Source organism: Sarcophilus harrisii, chromosome 4 (assembly GCF_902635505.1).
Source record: "Sarcophilus harrisii chromosome 4, mSarHar1.11, whole genome shotgun sequence".
Lineage (NCBI taxonomy): Eukaryota > Metazoa > Chordata > Mammalia > Dasyuromorphia > Dasyuridae > Sarcophilus > Sarcophilus harrisii.
In genome coordinates, this window is record NC_045429.1 from 448219409 (window position 1) to 448235620 (window position 16212).

The window sequence follows — 16212 nt, forward strand, 5'->3', positions numbered from 1 at the left end:
AAATCCGAGGCCCACTAGCTGTGTGGCCCTGGGCAAGTCACTTAACCCCAATTGCCTCAGCCAAAAAAAAAAAAAAAACTCCGAGGCCCAGTCCCTGCCCCCCCTGGAACCGCGCCCCCTGAAGGAGTTCCATGGTTCTGTTAGGCAAACAAATGGAACGAAGTAACCACGGAGGGATACAGAGTAGCTGCAGGGGGCTCCCGGCGCTGAAGGGAACGGGCAGATTTAACGGGCAGGTTTGGTCTGATCGGAGCCGGAAAGAGAACGAAGGATTCTAGGGGGCGGAGGGGAAGCGAGAGCTCATGGCAGGTGGGGGAAGGGGGAGGGGAAGGGGAGTCGGTCAGCGCAAAGGCTGAGAGGCGAGACGAGCCGAGTCCGGACAGAAGGATGGCCGTGATTGGACGTACTCATAGAGCGCTTGACGCGCGGCACGTAGCCGCTTTGAGGTGCACAATCGCCCCAGAGTTTCAGGGTCGGTCCGAGAGATCTTGGGTAAGTACCCTCTCCGTGCCTCAGTTTCTTCCACTGTCAAATGAAGAAGGACGAGCCCTAAGTCCGAGCTACGTGGACAGCGGCGGCTGTGGGGGCGACAGCTCTCCCTCCCCGCGGCTTTCCCCTCTCGCTCGAGGTTCCCCAGCTTTCCCTCCAGCCCCCGCGGACCCGGCGGCCCGGAGCACACCTGGAGCATAGATTATGCTAATGAGCTCCTCGCCCCGCCCCCGCCGGCCCAGCCGCTTGGCAGGAGACCGGGGGCGGGGCCTGGTGGGCGGGGCGGGTCATGCTAATTAGAGCGCCCCGCCGCGCGGGCCGGAGGCCGGAGGCAGCGGGCGGCGGCGGCGGCGGGCGGGGCGGACGGGCCGCGGCGATGGCCGGGGCGCTGGCGGGGCTGGCCGGGGGCTTCCCCGGGCCGCGCGCGGAGCCGGCGCCGGACTCGGACTCGGACTCGGACTCGGAGGGGCCGGGCCCCCGGCGCGGGGCCGCCTCGCTGCTCCGCTCCCCGCAGGTCATCCACAGCGGCCACTTCATGGTGTCGTCGCCGCACAGCGACGCGGTGCCCCGGCGTGGCTCCCAGGAGGGGCCCGTGGGGCCCGCGGACTTCGGGCCGCGCAGCATTGACCCCACGCTCACCCGTCTCTTCGAGTGCATGAGCCTGGCCTACAGGTGAGCCGGAACGAGCAGGGGAGCCCCCCCCCGGGTGCCAAGGCTCGACTCCCCCCGAGCCCGCTGCCCCCTGGCTGGGGTGTTCCCGCCGGCCCCAAGGTCTTCCTTCTTCTCGGACCCGCGGCCGCCCTGCCCTTGTAGGGTCCCCCCAAAGCCCGTCTCCCCTTCCCGGGGCTACCCCGTAACCTCACCTGGACCAGCGCTCCGCGCACACTTACCCGGGACACGCGGGCACCTGGGGCGGACGCGCCGGAGCTCCTCCTCTCTGGCCCGCCCCAAACCCCGGCACCTCCACCCCCGTCACCCCGGGGACCCAGGACCCGAGGTCGCCTTCGCACCTGCCGCTGCGCCAGCTGGCCCGGGATGCGCCCCGCTCCTTCCCCTGGGGCCTCTCCCCGCTCCCGTGGCGTCGGATCCCGACAGGACAGAACCGACGCAGCCCCACCTCCCGGACCTTCCCCACTGGTAGATCCTGGCCCGGCCGCGGGACCTTTCCCACAGACCCGCATTTTCGGGACCTCGGGAAAAACCCACTGGAACTTCTTCGTGCCTCCCGAAATCCCCCAAGTTTCCTCACAAATTCCCACCATCCCCCTGCCCAGGGACAGAGCAAGTCCACAATAAAACAGGCTTCCGGGGGCTGTCTACCCCCCCCCGGCCCCAGACATCCCCACCGTAGTCCCCTCCTCAGGACTCCAGCCTCCCGCCCATTTCCTGCCTGGGCCCCTCACTGCTCTCCCCGAGCCCCCCCAGCGCCCTTCTCTCACCTCGGAACCGTCATCTTCCGTCTCCTCCTCCAGTCTCGCTGAAACTGGCCCCACCTGAGTGCCCCCAGGCTCATCCTCACCCAGAAACTCCTCCTAGTGTGGAGGGGACCTTCCTCTGCCCCCTCCCAAGACGCCCACTAGGAGCCTCACCCGGTGGTGACTTCCCCTGGGAAGTTCCCCTGACCTAGAGGAAGCTTCCCTGCAAGCCAGCCCCATGCCTTCTTGCAGCCCGCGCAGGAAGTCTGTCCCAGCAGGGGGCGCTGCAGGCCGCTTGGGGGATCCGGGGCTGGGATGGGCCGGTGGTCCCAGCTGCTCCAGGTCTGGAGGGAGGGCCGGGCCGGGCTGGGCGGTCGGGGACCCGTGGTCCCAGAGGCAGCACCTCGCCACTGCCTCGGAGCTTGGAGCAGAGGGGCTCCAACCTAGAGCCTCAAAGGGGGGAGGGGGCTGACCGAGAATGGGTGGCAGCTCGAGGGGTGTGGAAGTCTGCGTCCAGCCAGCTCCAAGCCCGGTGCACAGGAGCCCCTTTCCCTGCCCCCTTCCTGGCCAAGTTCCCTGGATGTCCCAGAGCAAAGTTCCCAGAGCAAAGAACAGAACAATCCAGGGATTGGGATAAATTATCAACTGGGAATAGGAGAAGAGAAAGGGGGATAGGCCGACCTTGATCCTCTCTCTGCAAATATCTCTCCCTCCCTCCCTCCCCCCTTCTGAGAAACGCTGGCATCCGTTGCCCGCCCTTCCCCCTGCCCTCAAACACCCAGGGGTCCTGGCAAGGGGAGGAGAGTTACCTCCCTTTGGTTCCAGAAGGGAACATGGCAAGGGGGCGGTGGAGGGGCTCTTTTTGATCAACCTGGGGATTGGAGCCCTTGTTCCCGACGCCGAGAATCTATTGGCCAGGCGAGCAGCGGGTAACCTTGGCCCACATAAGTTGGCACGATGCCCAGGTCATGTTGCAACTCGATCGGCTGGATGGCCGGGACCAATGTGGAAAGTTCAAATTCCCACCTCAACCCTCCCCCTCCCTCTTCCTCCCAGGTCACAGGACAGTCTGGGGCATCTCAGGTCCTGAGTATGGGCTCACTCTAAAAGAGGTTAGGGTCCTTTCTGTCCCTTAACCCTCCTCCCCACCCCACCCCCCCGCAAAAAAAAAGGTCCCTGGCCTGTGGAATGAATGCTAGTTGTGTCTCACAGGGAGAGGCCTTCTGCCACTGGCCACTGTTTCTCCCAGAAGACAAGGCAGAGGGCAGGGTGTACCCTACAAATACTCAGCCAGGTTTCCCACTGTCCCTATGGTACAAGGGATACATGTGTGGGAAGAGTTTCTTTGAGCCCTTCAGCCCCTCAGTGCTGTTCCTCCTTCTTTGCCCTCCCTGCTGTCCTGCCCTGCCTTCAGATTTGGGGACAGGTGGACTGTGGGCCAAGGCCTGGGGGATGGGTCTCACTCTGGGATTGGCCACTAAGAGTCCTATCCCTCCCCCAAAGAAAAGATTTCCTCCTCACAAGCCAGCTCCCTCCCCCCTTGCCCATGGCTTCAGCCCCTCTGCTTCCCCTCCCCCCGTGGTAACACATGTGCTCTAAAAATAGTCCAAGCTGCCCAGAGAGGCAGTGTCACAAGGACCCAGGAGTCTTGTCTCCTAATGTTGAGCAGAGGTACAAGTGGGCAGTCCCAGACCCCAGACAGGCACAGTCCCAGGATGTGAGCTCTGAGGGGTCCCCACCACCTCCAGCCTAGGAGGTGGCAAAGCTCCAACCGGCCTCCTCAATCTGGGCAGTCGCCCTCTGTCAGCAGCATTGAGGATGTAATCTGTAACCAAATGTCCTTGTGTTGGGGCTTGTGGGGAGGTTGAAGAAAGATTGGGCAAGTTCAGAATGTTGAAAATGGCGCTCGATCATAGGACATAGGATTCACAGAACTGAATTTAAACCCACTAGCCGTGTAAGCCGGGACAAGACTATTAACAGATTTGGTCTCAGTTTGCATTTCTGTAAAATAGGGATAATACTTGCAGCTTTCACCAGGTGATTGTAGGGCTCAAAGTCACATGTTAAGTGTTTTTTGCAAGCTTTAAAGTTTTCTATAAGTAATGTTAGCTATTATTCTTGGGTACGCCTTGCTATTCCTTCTCCCTAGCCCTGGCTTGGAGTGGGGGGTGCTAGGAAGCTAGAAGTGATAAATGCTAAGAATGAGAGCCTAACACTGAGGGTTGAAGGGGAAGAGGAGATCCAGCCAGGACTACACTGGAGAGGCTCGGCAATCAGCAGAGGCTAGTTAATGGCAGTTTCCTGAAGGAAGAATTAGAAACCTAGAGAAGTTAACCAGCATTTGAAGGGTTCTCCAAAGTTTTCAGAGGGGCCTTACCTATAGTCTCATTTAAGCCTCCCAGTAGCCCCGGAAAGGAGGGAGTGCAGGGTAAGGGCTGGCCGTATGGTTTCATTGCTATAAGAACTCTCAGGTGAGGAAACTCTCCACTGATGCAGCCAGCGCCTCCTCTGCAACTTGTAGTCTGAGAAGGTTGTCTGCAGGGTGAGTCGCTTGCCTGGCATCCCACAGTCATTATGAGTTAGAGGCAAGGTTTGAATCCAGGTCTTCCTAGTTCTAAGCTACCTCTTTATCCATACAACACCACTGCCTCCCTACAGATACTGTTATCCCCCTTTTCTAGATGAGAAACAGAGGCTTGGGCTTTTATGAATTGCCTATGGTTACACAGTTATTTCGGTATTAAGTGTTATCTCCATTTAATAGATGAGAAAAAAGGCTCAGGAAATAGAATTGTGGATTGCCGGTGGATTTACACAATTTGTAAAGTAAAAGGCGTACCTTGTCCAGAATTATACTAAGCTATGCTTGGCAATACCCTAACTGTCCCCAAAGGGACTTCCCTTTGGGGAAGAAAATAACAATGACTCCGATCCATCCAGAGGAAGATGGCCGGGATAATGGGGAGTCTGGGACTGGGAATACTTAACCTAGAGAAGAGTAGACCCGGGGAATGTATGGAAAGAACTGTCAAATGAGAAAGGGAGTCGTTTATTCAGAAAATATTTATTAAATGCCTCCCATATTTAGCGTATCATCTGTGGGGAGTGTTATAAGTGTTTAGTATGGTCAGGGGATCTTCTATTGGAACCTGTAAAATTGAGAAAAGAGAAAAACATGGTCTCTGCCTTCATGGAGCTCATATTTAATAAGAGGGCAAGAGGCAGTTGAAAATAATCCTAATCAGGGCAGCTAGGTAGTGCAGTAGATAGAACACCAGCCCTGAACTATCTGATCTCAGGCATTTAACACTTCCTAGCTGTGTGTGTGACTTTGGGCAAGTCACTTAACCCCAATTGCCAGAGAGAGAGAGAGAGAGAGAGAGAGAGAGAGAGAGAGAATGAGAATCAATCCTAATCTGCAATGTTACCTCTGCCCATTGGAGCTGAAGCCCAAGGGGAAGGCCATAAGTCTCCCAATTTATCCAGAGTCATCTCCAGTTGTCTTGATCTATATCTGGCCATGGGACCTGAATGATACTGGAGGGGAAAGTGAGGCAGGTGACTTTACCCAGCCCTCCCTCACATAAATACAATTCCTTTGAATGTCATAGCATCACTTCCCTGATGTCATGGTCCTCTTAGGACAAAAGACAACATTATAGACCAAAGATAGCAGGGAGATAACATGGAGAAGGTAGGTTTGAAAGGAATTAAACAGGAAGAGAAAAGGATTGTAGGAATAGAGGAGGGCAGAAAAGAAAGGATGGAGGTGAGAGAGTTCAGGGCAAGCTAAGAGGCAGGTCAGCTCCCCTGATGTATCATGGAGATAGGGCATGGAACATGACCTGGGCATGGCCAAAGGCAGGAAGATGGTTGACAGAATGTCCAAGGAAAGAAACACCAGGGAGACTTCTTTGCCCACAGAGAGAGAAGAATAATGTAGAATGAAGCTGGAAATGTAGGTTGGAGGCAGGTCCTGAAGGGTTTTAAATAATCAGCAAAGGAGTGAGCGTTTGATCCTCTGGACCATGGGGAACCAATCAGGTTTATGGAGTAGGAGTGTTACATAGATCTGTACTTCAGGAAAGCCACATGGAGAATGGATTCGAGAGGGAAAAGGTCGGAGAGAGGAGATGGGTTAGGAGGCTTCTGCAATGACCCTGACCAGAAGTAATAAAGGCCTTCATTAGGGAACTAGACACCTGCCATGTCAGAGACGGGGTTTTCTCACAATGGCTAATAGAACTGGGCAAATCCAGGCAGGAGCCCTTCAGTCTCGGGGTCTAGCTCCTTACTTCTCCTTCTTCCATACTCTGTATTGTTCCAGGTGACTAAGTTCTTCACATAGTTAGGAAAAATAACTTTGGGAACACTCCCCTAAAGAACCAAATCATCGAATGAGAGAGTGGAGAAAGGACACGGGGATCCTCAAAAGTGATCCTCTCAGCCACATTGAACTGGGTCCCAGCACTCAACTATGGGGTAGGTGACAGGCTCAGCCAACCTGTACTTTTCAAGCCAGAAGTTGAAATTAAGTGGTTCCTCCTTCACGCCTTTAACATTCACCTTCATCACAGTCTCAGTAGAGGAAGAAATATCTATCCATTATCCAAATCACGTGTTGTAGTGAAAGTTGGCCAGTCTCCAAGGATGGCACCCCACCACGCCAAGCTCTATATCAGACCTTTGTCCACACACTCATCCCTGGGAGGGCTTCTTCCCAGATACCCACTAAGTTCTGGACAGCCAACTGGGTACATCATCAGTCCTTGACTGGTACTCCAACTGGATGGCAATACCTATGTAGATAAAAAAGTCAAAATGGAATGGTCAAAGGAAACCATACTCAGGATCACTGAGTATAAAATATCCAAATAATGAAACTAAGTACAGAGTATCTTGTGCCTAAAAGGATATGTTGTTTTTAAGTACTTTTGGACTCTCTCTGATCCAGTTTTGGGTTTTCTTGGCAATGGTTTGTAATTTCCTTCTCCAGCTCATTCTACAGATGAGGAAACTGAGGCATAAAGGGTTAAGTGACTTGTCCAGGGTCACACAGCTAGTGTCTAAGGGTCAAATTTGAACTCAAGTTCTCCTGACTTTGGACGGGTGCTCTATCCATTGCCCCCAAAAGATATCAGAGATTCACAGTTATTGATACAAAACAGGATGGAAGAGAGAGAGAATAAATAGACAATTCCAGATACAAATTTCAAATAATCAGTTGTCCACCAGCCGGGCACCAGTAAGCTTGTACTGAGCCCATGTAGGTTAAGACTCCAGTCTTTAGGATGTGTTCCGTGCACTAGCAGACCCCACAGTGTACACAGCTGCTGGCATTTGTGAAGTCCCCTTTATATGATTTTTTTTCCCCTCTAAATTGGAGAGACCAAGTAATCCTAACCTGAAAGTTGGTCCCTGCTTGGGGAGGTGGGGGGGGGGGTGGGGAGGCAGGGCTCCACTTTAGCCTTTAGGCTCATTAAATGGCTTTGATGTTCCTGATCAAACCAGCTCTTCCCCTTCCCTGCTTTCTGCTCCCCATCATTCCCATCTTCTTCACCTCCTTAGGTTTTTAAAGTGTTTGCCAGCAAAGGCTTCGCATTCCCCTCCCTTTCCTTTCAAAGCTTTTAGCCTGACCCCTCCAGCCTGGGTCCATTCCTCCTTGGCCTGTCAGAGAAAGCTGACTCAGGGTTCTAGAGTGCTGGATTTGGAGCCCAGAAGACCCCCATTCAAATCCTGCCTCCGATTTTTTTAGCTCTGTGATCCTGATCAAAGCACTTAACCACTCTGAGTCTCAGTTTCCTTATCTGTAAAATGAGAGGCTTGGGCTCTTCCAGCCCTGAGACCCCCCAATGATGAAAGTGAAGCTCTGTGAGGCACGAAGGGGCTCCAAGCCCCGCCTTCCCGCCCTCCATTTCTTCTTCCTTCCCAGATGGTGTTTTGTTTCTGGGGCATGAGCCCAGGCTGTATTATGTACACTGTGTTAGAGCAATGAGGCCCTCACCGCTGGGGCCTTGGCCCAGCCCCCTCCAGCTGCTGCTGAGCAAATACACAGCCTGGATACCAGGGAAGGCCCAGATGGGGGTGGAGAGGGGGCCGCAGGAGAGCTAGCCCTGGAGCCCAGATAAGCGCAGATCCTCATACAAACACAGGGGCAGGGGGAGGGACGCCACAGCCTTCCCATAAGCCATCTCCAATCTTGGAGCTTCTTCCCAAGCCCCAGGCCTGAGCTAGGAAAGGAACAGAATTCCTTGAGGAACAGAGGAAGGCTGTAGAGCTTAGAGGCTCAAGAGTCAGAGCACCTGAGTTCAACATTCCTCTTCTGTCCCCTAGGTAAATCACATTATTCTCCTGTGCCTCAGTTTCCCCTCCTGTAAAAGGTCCTCTGAGATCCCCCTATGAGTCTGAGGTCTTTGGGGCCTGTGCAGTAGAGAGAATCAGTGATCGTGTCTATTCTCCAAGGTGCCAAGCTGGCTTGAACTCATCCCAGAGCATATTCCGGGGCCAGCTATAACTAGCATAGGGCAAACATAGATTGACCTCAGATGTTATCATAGGAGGGGGTGTGCTTTCCTTCTCCCCGACCTCATTTCATGATACTCCCCAGAGAAAAACTGGGATCCAAGCAGCTGGACACCATCCAGAGACTTGGATTCTAGGCAACACGTCTCGCCTGACCCAGCTGGAAGGGCACAGGGGGCTGTGCCAGGCCAAGGGCTCCTTATGGGGGGGGGGTGACATTTTTTCCTTCCAAAAGTTCCCATGCAACCGTGCAGATAAGGTAGGACCCAGATGGCTCTGTCCCTAGCAGAGGTTATCAGGAGTCTGGGAGCAGTACCCAGGACAAGGGAGTGCACTGGGATTGGGGAAACTGGGAGGAAACCAGGACGGAGGGATTCTGGGAGAGAAAAGAAGATACTAAAAAGTGGAGGGGAGAAGCCACCCCATCTTGTGCCTCTCCTCTATTTCCCTGCCCTTCGCTCTTTCCGTCACAGCCAAGCTGAACGTGTCACATTTCTCATTACGGGTCTCTGTTGGGACAAATCTGATAAAGTAATTTTAACTAAGGTGTTAATGACTGATCCTGAGTTAATGTGTCATCATGTTTCCCAGATAATATAATTATAAAGCTGGGAATGTTGACGGTGGAAGAGGTAAATTGGGATCCATGGAGAATCAATCAATTACTATTTATTAAACCCTTACTGTATATATGGCGCCATGCTAAGAATTGGAGATATTAAAAAAAAAGTGAAACAGGCCTTGTCTCAAGGAGCTTACGTTCTAGGGCAAGAAGCAATCCACATACATCTTTGGGTATACGGAAAATATACAAAATGAATACAATGGGGGAAATGGGATACGGGATAGTTGGTGGGAGGGAGGAAAAGCTTAATGTACTTGGACAGAGACTGAAAGGAAAGCAGGGATTCTATGAGGGAGACCTGAGGCAGGAGTGCAGACCAGACCGGGCGGGGAGTTGGGAGATAGAACATTCTGCATGAGAAATGGCAAATGGGTGAGCATGACTGGACTACAGAAGGGAAAAAAGAGCCTCAAGTATAAGGAGACTGGGAAGGGGAATCGGGAAGAGTCTTCCGTACCAAAGAAAGGTGTTTATATATGGCAATAGGGAGCCTGGAGTTTATTATAGGAGAGTGACTTGGCCCAAATTATACTTTGGGCAAACTCACTTGAGCAGCTGTTTGGAAGCTGTATTGGAGTGAGAAGAGGCTCAAGGCAGGGTGCCCTCTTAGCAGGCTATTGTAAAAGTCTGAGAAGTGACTTTCCCAAGATCCCACAGGGAATCGGTAATAAATCCAGCCAGGATTCCAGTCTCCTGATTCCTGGGACACGGTATTTTCACCAAGCCACGTCATAATGCAGATTTGAATGAGATTTTGGGGTGTGAGTAAAAGGTGGGGATTTCAGAGGTGGTGACGGAAGTGGGGGGTAATAGAGGACTTCAGGTCACTGCCAGTGCCAGATCCCAGGTGCCCGTCTGCTGCCATTGGTATAGGACTGGAGGTGTGGGCATCTGAAATTCTCCTGGAGGTAGGTGGTGCCCGGAGCTGGGGGAGAGGGCTGGCTTTTTTCCCTTCTGTCCCTATGTCCTCCCTGACCCAGATCTGCTCTGCCCCTGACAGTGGGAAACTGGTGTCTCCCAAGTGGAAGAACTTCAAAGGCCTGAAGCTACTCTGCAGGGACAAGATTCGCCTCAACAACGCCATCTGGAGGGCCTGGTACATCCAGTGTGAGTGGGGGAGGGCAGCCGGGGGGCTGCGGGCAGCCGGGCTGGGGCCTCCATTTTCCTCTGCTCCTCACCTCAGTCGACACCAAGCCCTGTGCTTATCTTACAGTCATGGCTTCTCCAGGAAGCCCCCCAGATTGATTCCAGTTAGACTCCTAGTGGCATAAATTTGGAGTGGAGTCAATCATAGGATCAGAAATTTGGAAGAAGAAGGGACTTTAGGGGTCAAATCCCTCCTCTGACAAACCGTTAGAATCCTGGCAGCTAGCATCCAACTGTGAGACATTGAGCCTCAGTTTCCTCATCTGTAAATTGAGGGACTTGGATTAGGTAGCTTCTAAGGTCCCTTGGCAGCTCTGATCCTAAGACCATCCAGCCCATTCTTTGACACAAGAAGACGCTAAGGACTTAAGGGGTCAAGGTGCTTGTTTAAGTCCCACAGGTGGGTAGTAGCAGCTGGAATTCGACCCCCTCTCCCTCTGACTCCAAATACGGTGCCCTGCTCCCTACACAACAGGGGGTGCTTGACTCCAAGCAGCAGTTGCATCCCAGGGCTCAGATCCATAGTCCATCGGGGTCAGATCCATAATCCATCGAGCTCCAGATTTTGTCAATCAGGTTGAGGGAATCTAAAGTTACCCCTTACATCATCTCAGGTTAAAGGTGAGCCTCACCTCTTTGTACTCTCGGCCAACTAAGGCTTGTCCATATATGGCTCCGATCTGCTCATATACTCAGCCTATCCCCTTCGAGGGGGACTGAGCTCATTTTTCCCCCTATCTCACTCCAGGTGCCCATAGTCAAGGCAGCCTAGGTTCAAGTCCAACTTGGAACATGTTGCCTCAGTGACCTAAAAGAGGTTTTTGTGACCCAGGCAACGGGTTGCAGAGAAAATGTTGGTCTACTTCAGTGAACGGAATTTCCTTATCCCAAAGTTTGCCTACATTAATGAAATCCCAGGTTTGGTCTGGTCCTGATCCCCACAGGCATCTGAAAGCTTTCTTTCTTTTAGCCCTGGCGGTAGCTGCAAGGTTTTAATCAGGAAGCATTTCTTTAGCACCTACTCTGTGCCGGACTTTGGGAAAGGAATAAGTATACAGTGCCTACTATGTGCCCAGCACTGTGCTTAGCACTTTTTACAAATATCTCATTGGATGATTTTTCATGAGGGGTACAAAAGATCAAAATGAGAGAGTCGTAAATAAAACTTAAAGCAAAGTCACGTCCTTCTCTTCAGATGTTACAACATTGCACTCCAAGTCAGAGAGATCTGGATTCAAATTTCACCTCAGATATTTACTAACTGTATAATTCTGGGCAAGTGGCCTCAGTCTTCTGACTTGTAAAATGGGAGGGGTTTAACCAGTGATCTCTAAGAGCCCTTCCAGCTTCTTTTGTGTCTTTTTATGACACAATAAATCTAGAGCCCTAGAGTGATAGAGCTGGAAGGGGGTTTTAAGATCAGCTAATGTAAAGATTCTTAATCCAGGGGTCTGTGAACTTTAAAAAAAAAATTAAATTTTAATTTTAAAAAATTAAAAAAATATATTTAGGTCCCTATATTTCAGCATAATTGTGGTCATCTTATGTCAGTGGTTCTCAAAATCTGGTCCAGAGCATCCTGGGAATCTCTGAAATCCTTTCAGAGAGCTACAAATTCATAGTTTTTATTTTTAATGTGATCAATATCTATAACTATAAACCACATAAACAAAAACTCCTTGGACAGATCCTCAATCATTTTTAATAGGATAAAGATATTGAGAACAAAAGTTTGAGGACCACTGGCTTATGTATTTTATTCTATCCATTTAAAAGCTTGATTCTGAGAAGGATCCATAGACTTCCCCAGACTGCGCCCCCGCCAAGAGCCAAGATACACATATGGAAAAGCCTTGAGTCACACATCCACCTTAGTTAGCTAAGGGCAGTTTGAAGCAGGTGAGGTCTAACTTTACTTCTGAGATGGCGTGAGGGGGTGACCTTAGGTTCCACCCACTCATCCTACGTGTGGGAAAGCATCAGATCACATCCCCCTTTCCACTTCTCATGGGCTCAGAAACCTCTCCAGGGGGCTAGGTCACCTGATGCTTCAGCTCCCAGAAAGGCTGCCAGAGAAAGGCAAGCACGGGCTTTCTATAAGAAAGGCAGCGTCGTACAAGAGAAAGCTCTTTGGTTACTGTGGGATCTTGGGAAAACACTTTCTCTTGCTGGTCCTCACTTGAAATATCTGTGAATGAAGAGGTTGGTTTAGATGCTCTCCGAGATCCTTTCCATCTCTAAAGATGTTGGAAGCTGCCAATGTGGGGGGCTGCGTGGTAGACTCTCATCTCGGGACCACCCAGCTCATTTCAGAGATTCACCACCCGAATGGCCAAAAATGAACTTTTCTGCTGTAGCAGCTCTGGAAAACTGTCAACCAAGTTATAGAAGGGTTGTAATCTACACTCTCGGAGGGTCTGCTCCCAACCACAAAATCATAGAATTTCCAAAGGGAGGGAGGTAATGAAAAGTACGATTGGATCCTCATTTTACAGCTGAAGAAACTGAGGTACATCTAGTTGTAAAGGGTCGAGTCGGGACCTGAACCAAGTCTGAACTCCCTGAACCTGCTGCTCTTTCCATTACTTATTCAGCAAGTGGTTTTGGTGATGATCCCGCCCTGTGCTCCATTCTTCTCATATTTATTAGCATTTTTACATTATGATTTAAGGTTTGAAAGGGGCTTTTAAAATACTAATTCATTGTCTCCTCACTGTAACCGTGAGGGGTAGATAGTATGGTTATCTATATTTTGCAGATTAAGAAATTGAGGCAGACAGAATGGAAAGACAGGAGGAGACACAGATAATATCCTCCCTTACTAGAAACAGAAGGATGGACTAGCCTCCAAGAAGACTGAGCAATGCGAATCACTTCCTTCCTTCGAGACTTGTCCTTTCCCACTATCTTCTGTGTCCAGGACATCCTCTGAGCTCCTTCCGTCTGGACTCTCTCTAGCTCCCTGAGTCTAGAATTGAAAGAACTTAGGTCTTCTAGGTGTGGAGGAAAGAAAGTGCAGCTCTCTTGCTGACCCCTTCCCTAATGCCTATGTAATGATGGATGGTTTGCCTCCTGGGCCCTTCTCTAAGCTTGAGACCTGGGAGCTTAGGAGGACTCTCCCACTGAGCACAGGCTCGGTGTCTTCAAAGGCCTGTGTCCCTCCTCCAATAATAGCTTGGTTGCCGGAGTTGGAATTGGGGGGGGGGGGGTTAATAACATGTGGAACTGGGATTTGAACTCGGGTCCTCCTGACCACAGGGCTGGTGCTCTATCTGCTCCCTCCTGATTTATTAATATTAACATTAATATTAGTTAGTGTAAATATTAATATCCATATTAATAGTTCTATTAATTAATGTAATATTAAAATTCACAATTCTATTAATATTTGCATTAATCCATGTTAATATTAAGAGTCATAATAACATTCATCTTCCTATTCATGTTGATGTTAATATTCATGATTCTATTAATATTAATATTAATTGATGTTAATATTAATAGTTGTTATAATATTAATAGTCATAATAATAGTACTAAAGAGGAAGTCTAGCACGGAAGAGAGTTCTCTTGTGCAGTCTCCTGCTGGGCTGCGGAACTCTTGGAAGGAAGCAGTGGCAATAGCACCTCACGTCATCCTCTGGCGTGGTCCCGTGGGGAGCCCAGCTGGGGATGCAGAGAACCCGGATCGATTGTTTCTCTGACCCCTGGGACCTCGCCCTCTGGGTTCCAGCCTCCTGATCTAGAAAATGAAGAGGCTGGATTAGACGGCCTCAGAGGGAGGCCTGCTCTGCTTCTAGGACTGAGCCAAAGTTCTGCTTTCTTTCCTTCATCAAGCATCCGTTGAGTGTCCTTTGGGGCATGGCCCTGGGTCGCCTAAGGGAGCTCCAGGAACCGTGGCCTTTGGACCCTGGCCTTGAGGGGCTTCTCCTCCAGCTGGAGATACACACACGCACACACGTGCACACAAAAATAATTCATAACAGCCGAGACAGCAGAATGATCTGTTTCTGATCGAGTCTATGGTTCCATAAGTATTATGGGGGATTACTAGAGAGGAATTACTTTAACGGCTGCGTCTCGGCAACTGTTTTGAAGTTTATAGTCCTGGGGAATACTGAAAGGTTGGTTACCCAGCATTACAGGGCTAGGCTGTGGTAGAGGAAGGGCCTGAACCCAGGGCTTTCTGTGAAATGAAGGGGACGCACAGTTGATGCTATGACCCAAAAGGTGGAGGATGGGGCAGCTGGGTGGCGCGGTGGATAGGGCACCAGCCCTGAATTCAGGAGTTCAAATCTGGGCTCAGATACTTAACGGGTCCTAGCTGTGTGACCCTGGGCAAGTCGCTTAATCCTAATTGCCTCAGGAGGAAAAAAGATGGAGGATAAAATCTGGGTGCCTTCCTAGAGGAGGAGGGCTTGGAACTGAGCCTGGGATGATGCTGTAATTGTTAATGAGCGGCTTCCATTGCTCATTGGGAGTATCCCGGGGAGGGAGGCCGGGAGAACAGAAGCCTCTCGAGGCCTGACTTGGCCAACCTCCTTCCTAGATGTCCAGCGGAGGAAGAGCCCCGTCTGTGGCTTTGTGACCCCTCTGCAGGGATCCGAGGCTGATGAGCACCGGAAACCAGAGGTATTTGAGAGGGGCCCCCCGCAGAGCGGGCTCCTCCAGCCCCAAACCTCTCCCCCAAGGGTGACTGGTATAACCTGCCCCAACTTTCCCTGCAGGCCAGCCTGACTCTGGGCTACCTTAACTGGGGCGGCAGGGACAGAGTGGGGCCGGCTGAGGTGGGGGGAAGGGAACTGGGAAGGTGCTCCTGGGATGGCCCTGCCTTGGGCCTCAGTGCCTCCCTTCCCAGGCCCGTCCTCCCCCTCCCAGGCTGTGGTGCTGGAGGGGAATTACTGGAAGCGGAGGATTGAAGTTGTCATGCGAGAGTACCACAAGTGGCGGATTTACTACAAGAAGCGGGTGAGTGGGACGGGGCCTCCCCCCAGCAGCCAGAGCCTGGTCCCTCCAGGACGCGCCCCCCCCCAGCTGCTCGGGGTGGGAGCCCCAGCTCCTGCTGCCCTTCCCCACCTTCCCAGACACCCCCCCCCCCCTTCCCTTCCCTGGAAGGCAATCCCTTTCTCTCCAGCCAGCCTTGCAGCACCACCTAGTGGCTATGTGATGCCTCCATGTCCTCCCTCCTCCCGGAGCCGGGCCCCCGGGGACAGGGGCTCCTGCTGGTGGGAAGGTGGAGGGCATGTTTGGTGGGATCCAACCCTCTGTGTGTCCCTGCAGCTCCGAAAATCCAGCAGGGAAGGGGACCTCTTGGCCCCCAAGCAGGTAGGTGGCTCCAGGGAACAAGGAAGAGTGGGGGAAGAGGGAGGGAAGACTTTATTTGAAGAAGGGAGTGGGATTTAAAAGAAAATTCCCAAGTATCACAAGGAGATGGAAGCGGGGGCAGAGAGAAGGATCATGGGAGTAGGGAATGGGGGACCCCGGGCCGGGCCATCTCCCAGCTGGCGGGAGGGGAGGCTGTGCCTCGGAGCAGTCCCCCCACCCTCTGCAGGATCCATGATTGGAGCCATCCCTCTAAGCGGGGGGTGGGAGTGGGGGGCAGGGACGGACAGTAGGCTGACCCCCGTCCCGCCGGCTTGCTGGTTGGTGCCGTCTCCCCAGGCGGAGGGGGGGTGGAGGCCACCAGAACGATGGTGCGAGCAGCTCTTCTCCAGTGTGGTGCCAGTGCTGCTGGGGGGGACCGAAGAAGAGCCAGGGGGCCGGCAGCTCCTCGACCTCGACTGCTTCCTGTCCGACATCTCTGACACACTCTTCACCATGACCCAGCCCAGTCCCGCCCCGCTCCAGCTGCCTCCCGATGATGGTGAGAAGCCCGGGCTCCGGCGGCTTCCGGTGTTGGGGCAAAGCCCACTGGGAGCGGCGAGCTGGGGTTCTGAGAGGAAAGCGATGGCAGGTGTAGATCTGAAAGGGCCCTCGCAGTGCCTCCTTCTGAAGGAGGAAACTGAGGCGCAG

At 52.4% G+C, this 16212-nt stretch overlaps 1 protein-coding gene across 3 annotated transcripts in view; it reads left to right on the top strand.

Moving 5' to 3' along the window:
- The first annotated feature begins 850 nt into the window (after window positions 1-850).
- Window positions 851-16212, top strand: part of MLXIPL (MLX interacting protein like) — a 28795-nt gene continuing 13433 nt past the window's right edge. For 2 of the 3 annotated variants that reach the window (XM_031967950.1, XM_031967951.1), the window contains exons 1-6: window positions 851-1161; window positions 10055-10161; window positions 14750-14832; window positions 15079-15168; window positions 15481-15525; window positions 15862-16063. In XM_031967950.1, coding sequence (XP_031823810.1) covers window positions 866-1161; window positions 10055-10161; window positions 14750-14832; window positions 15079-15168; window positions 15481-15525; window positions 15862-16063 — 823 coding nt within the window. In that variant the 5' untranslated portion in view covers window positions 851-865. Of the gene's footprint in view, window positions 1162-2648; window positions 3017-6234; window positions 6390-10054; window positions 10162-14749; window positions 14833-15078; window positions 15169-15480; window positions 15526-15861; window positions 16064-16212 lie in introns of those variants that run through there. The other variant, XM_031967952.1, reaches the window with a different exon arrangement.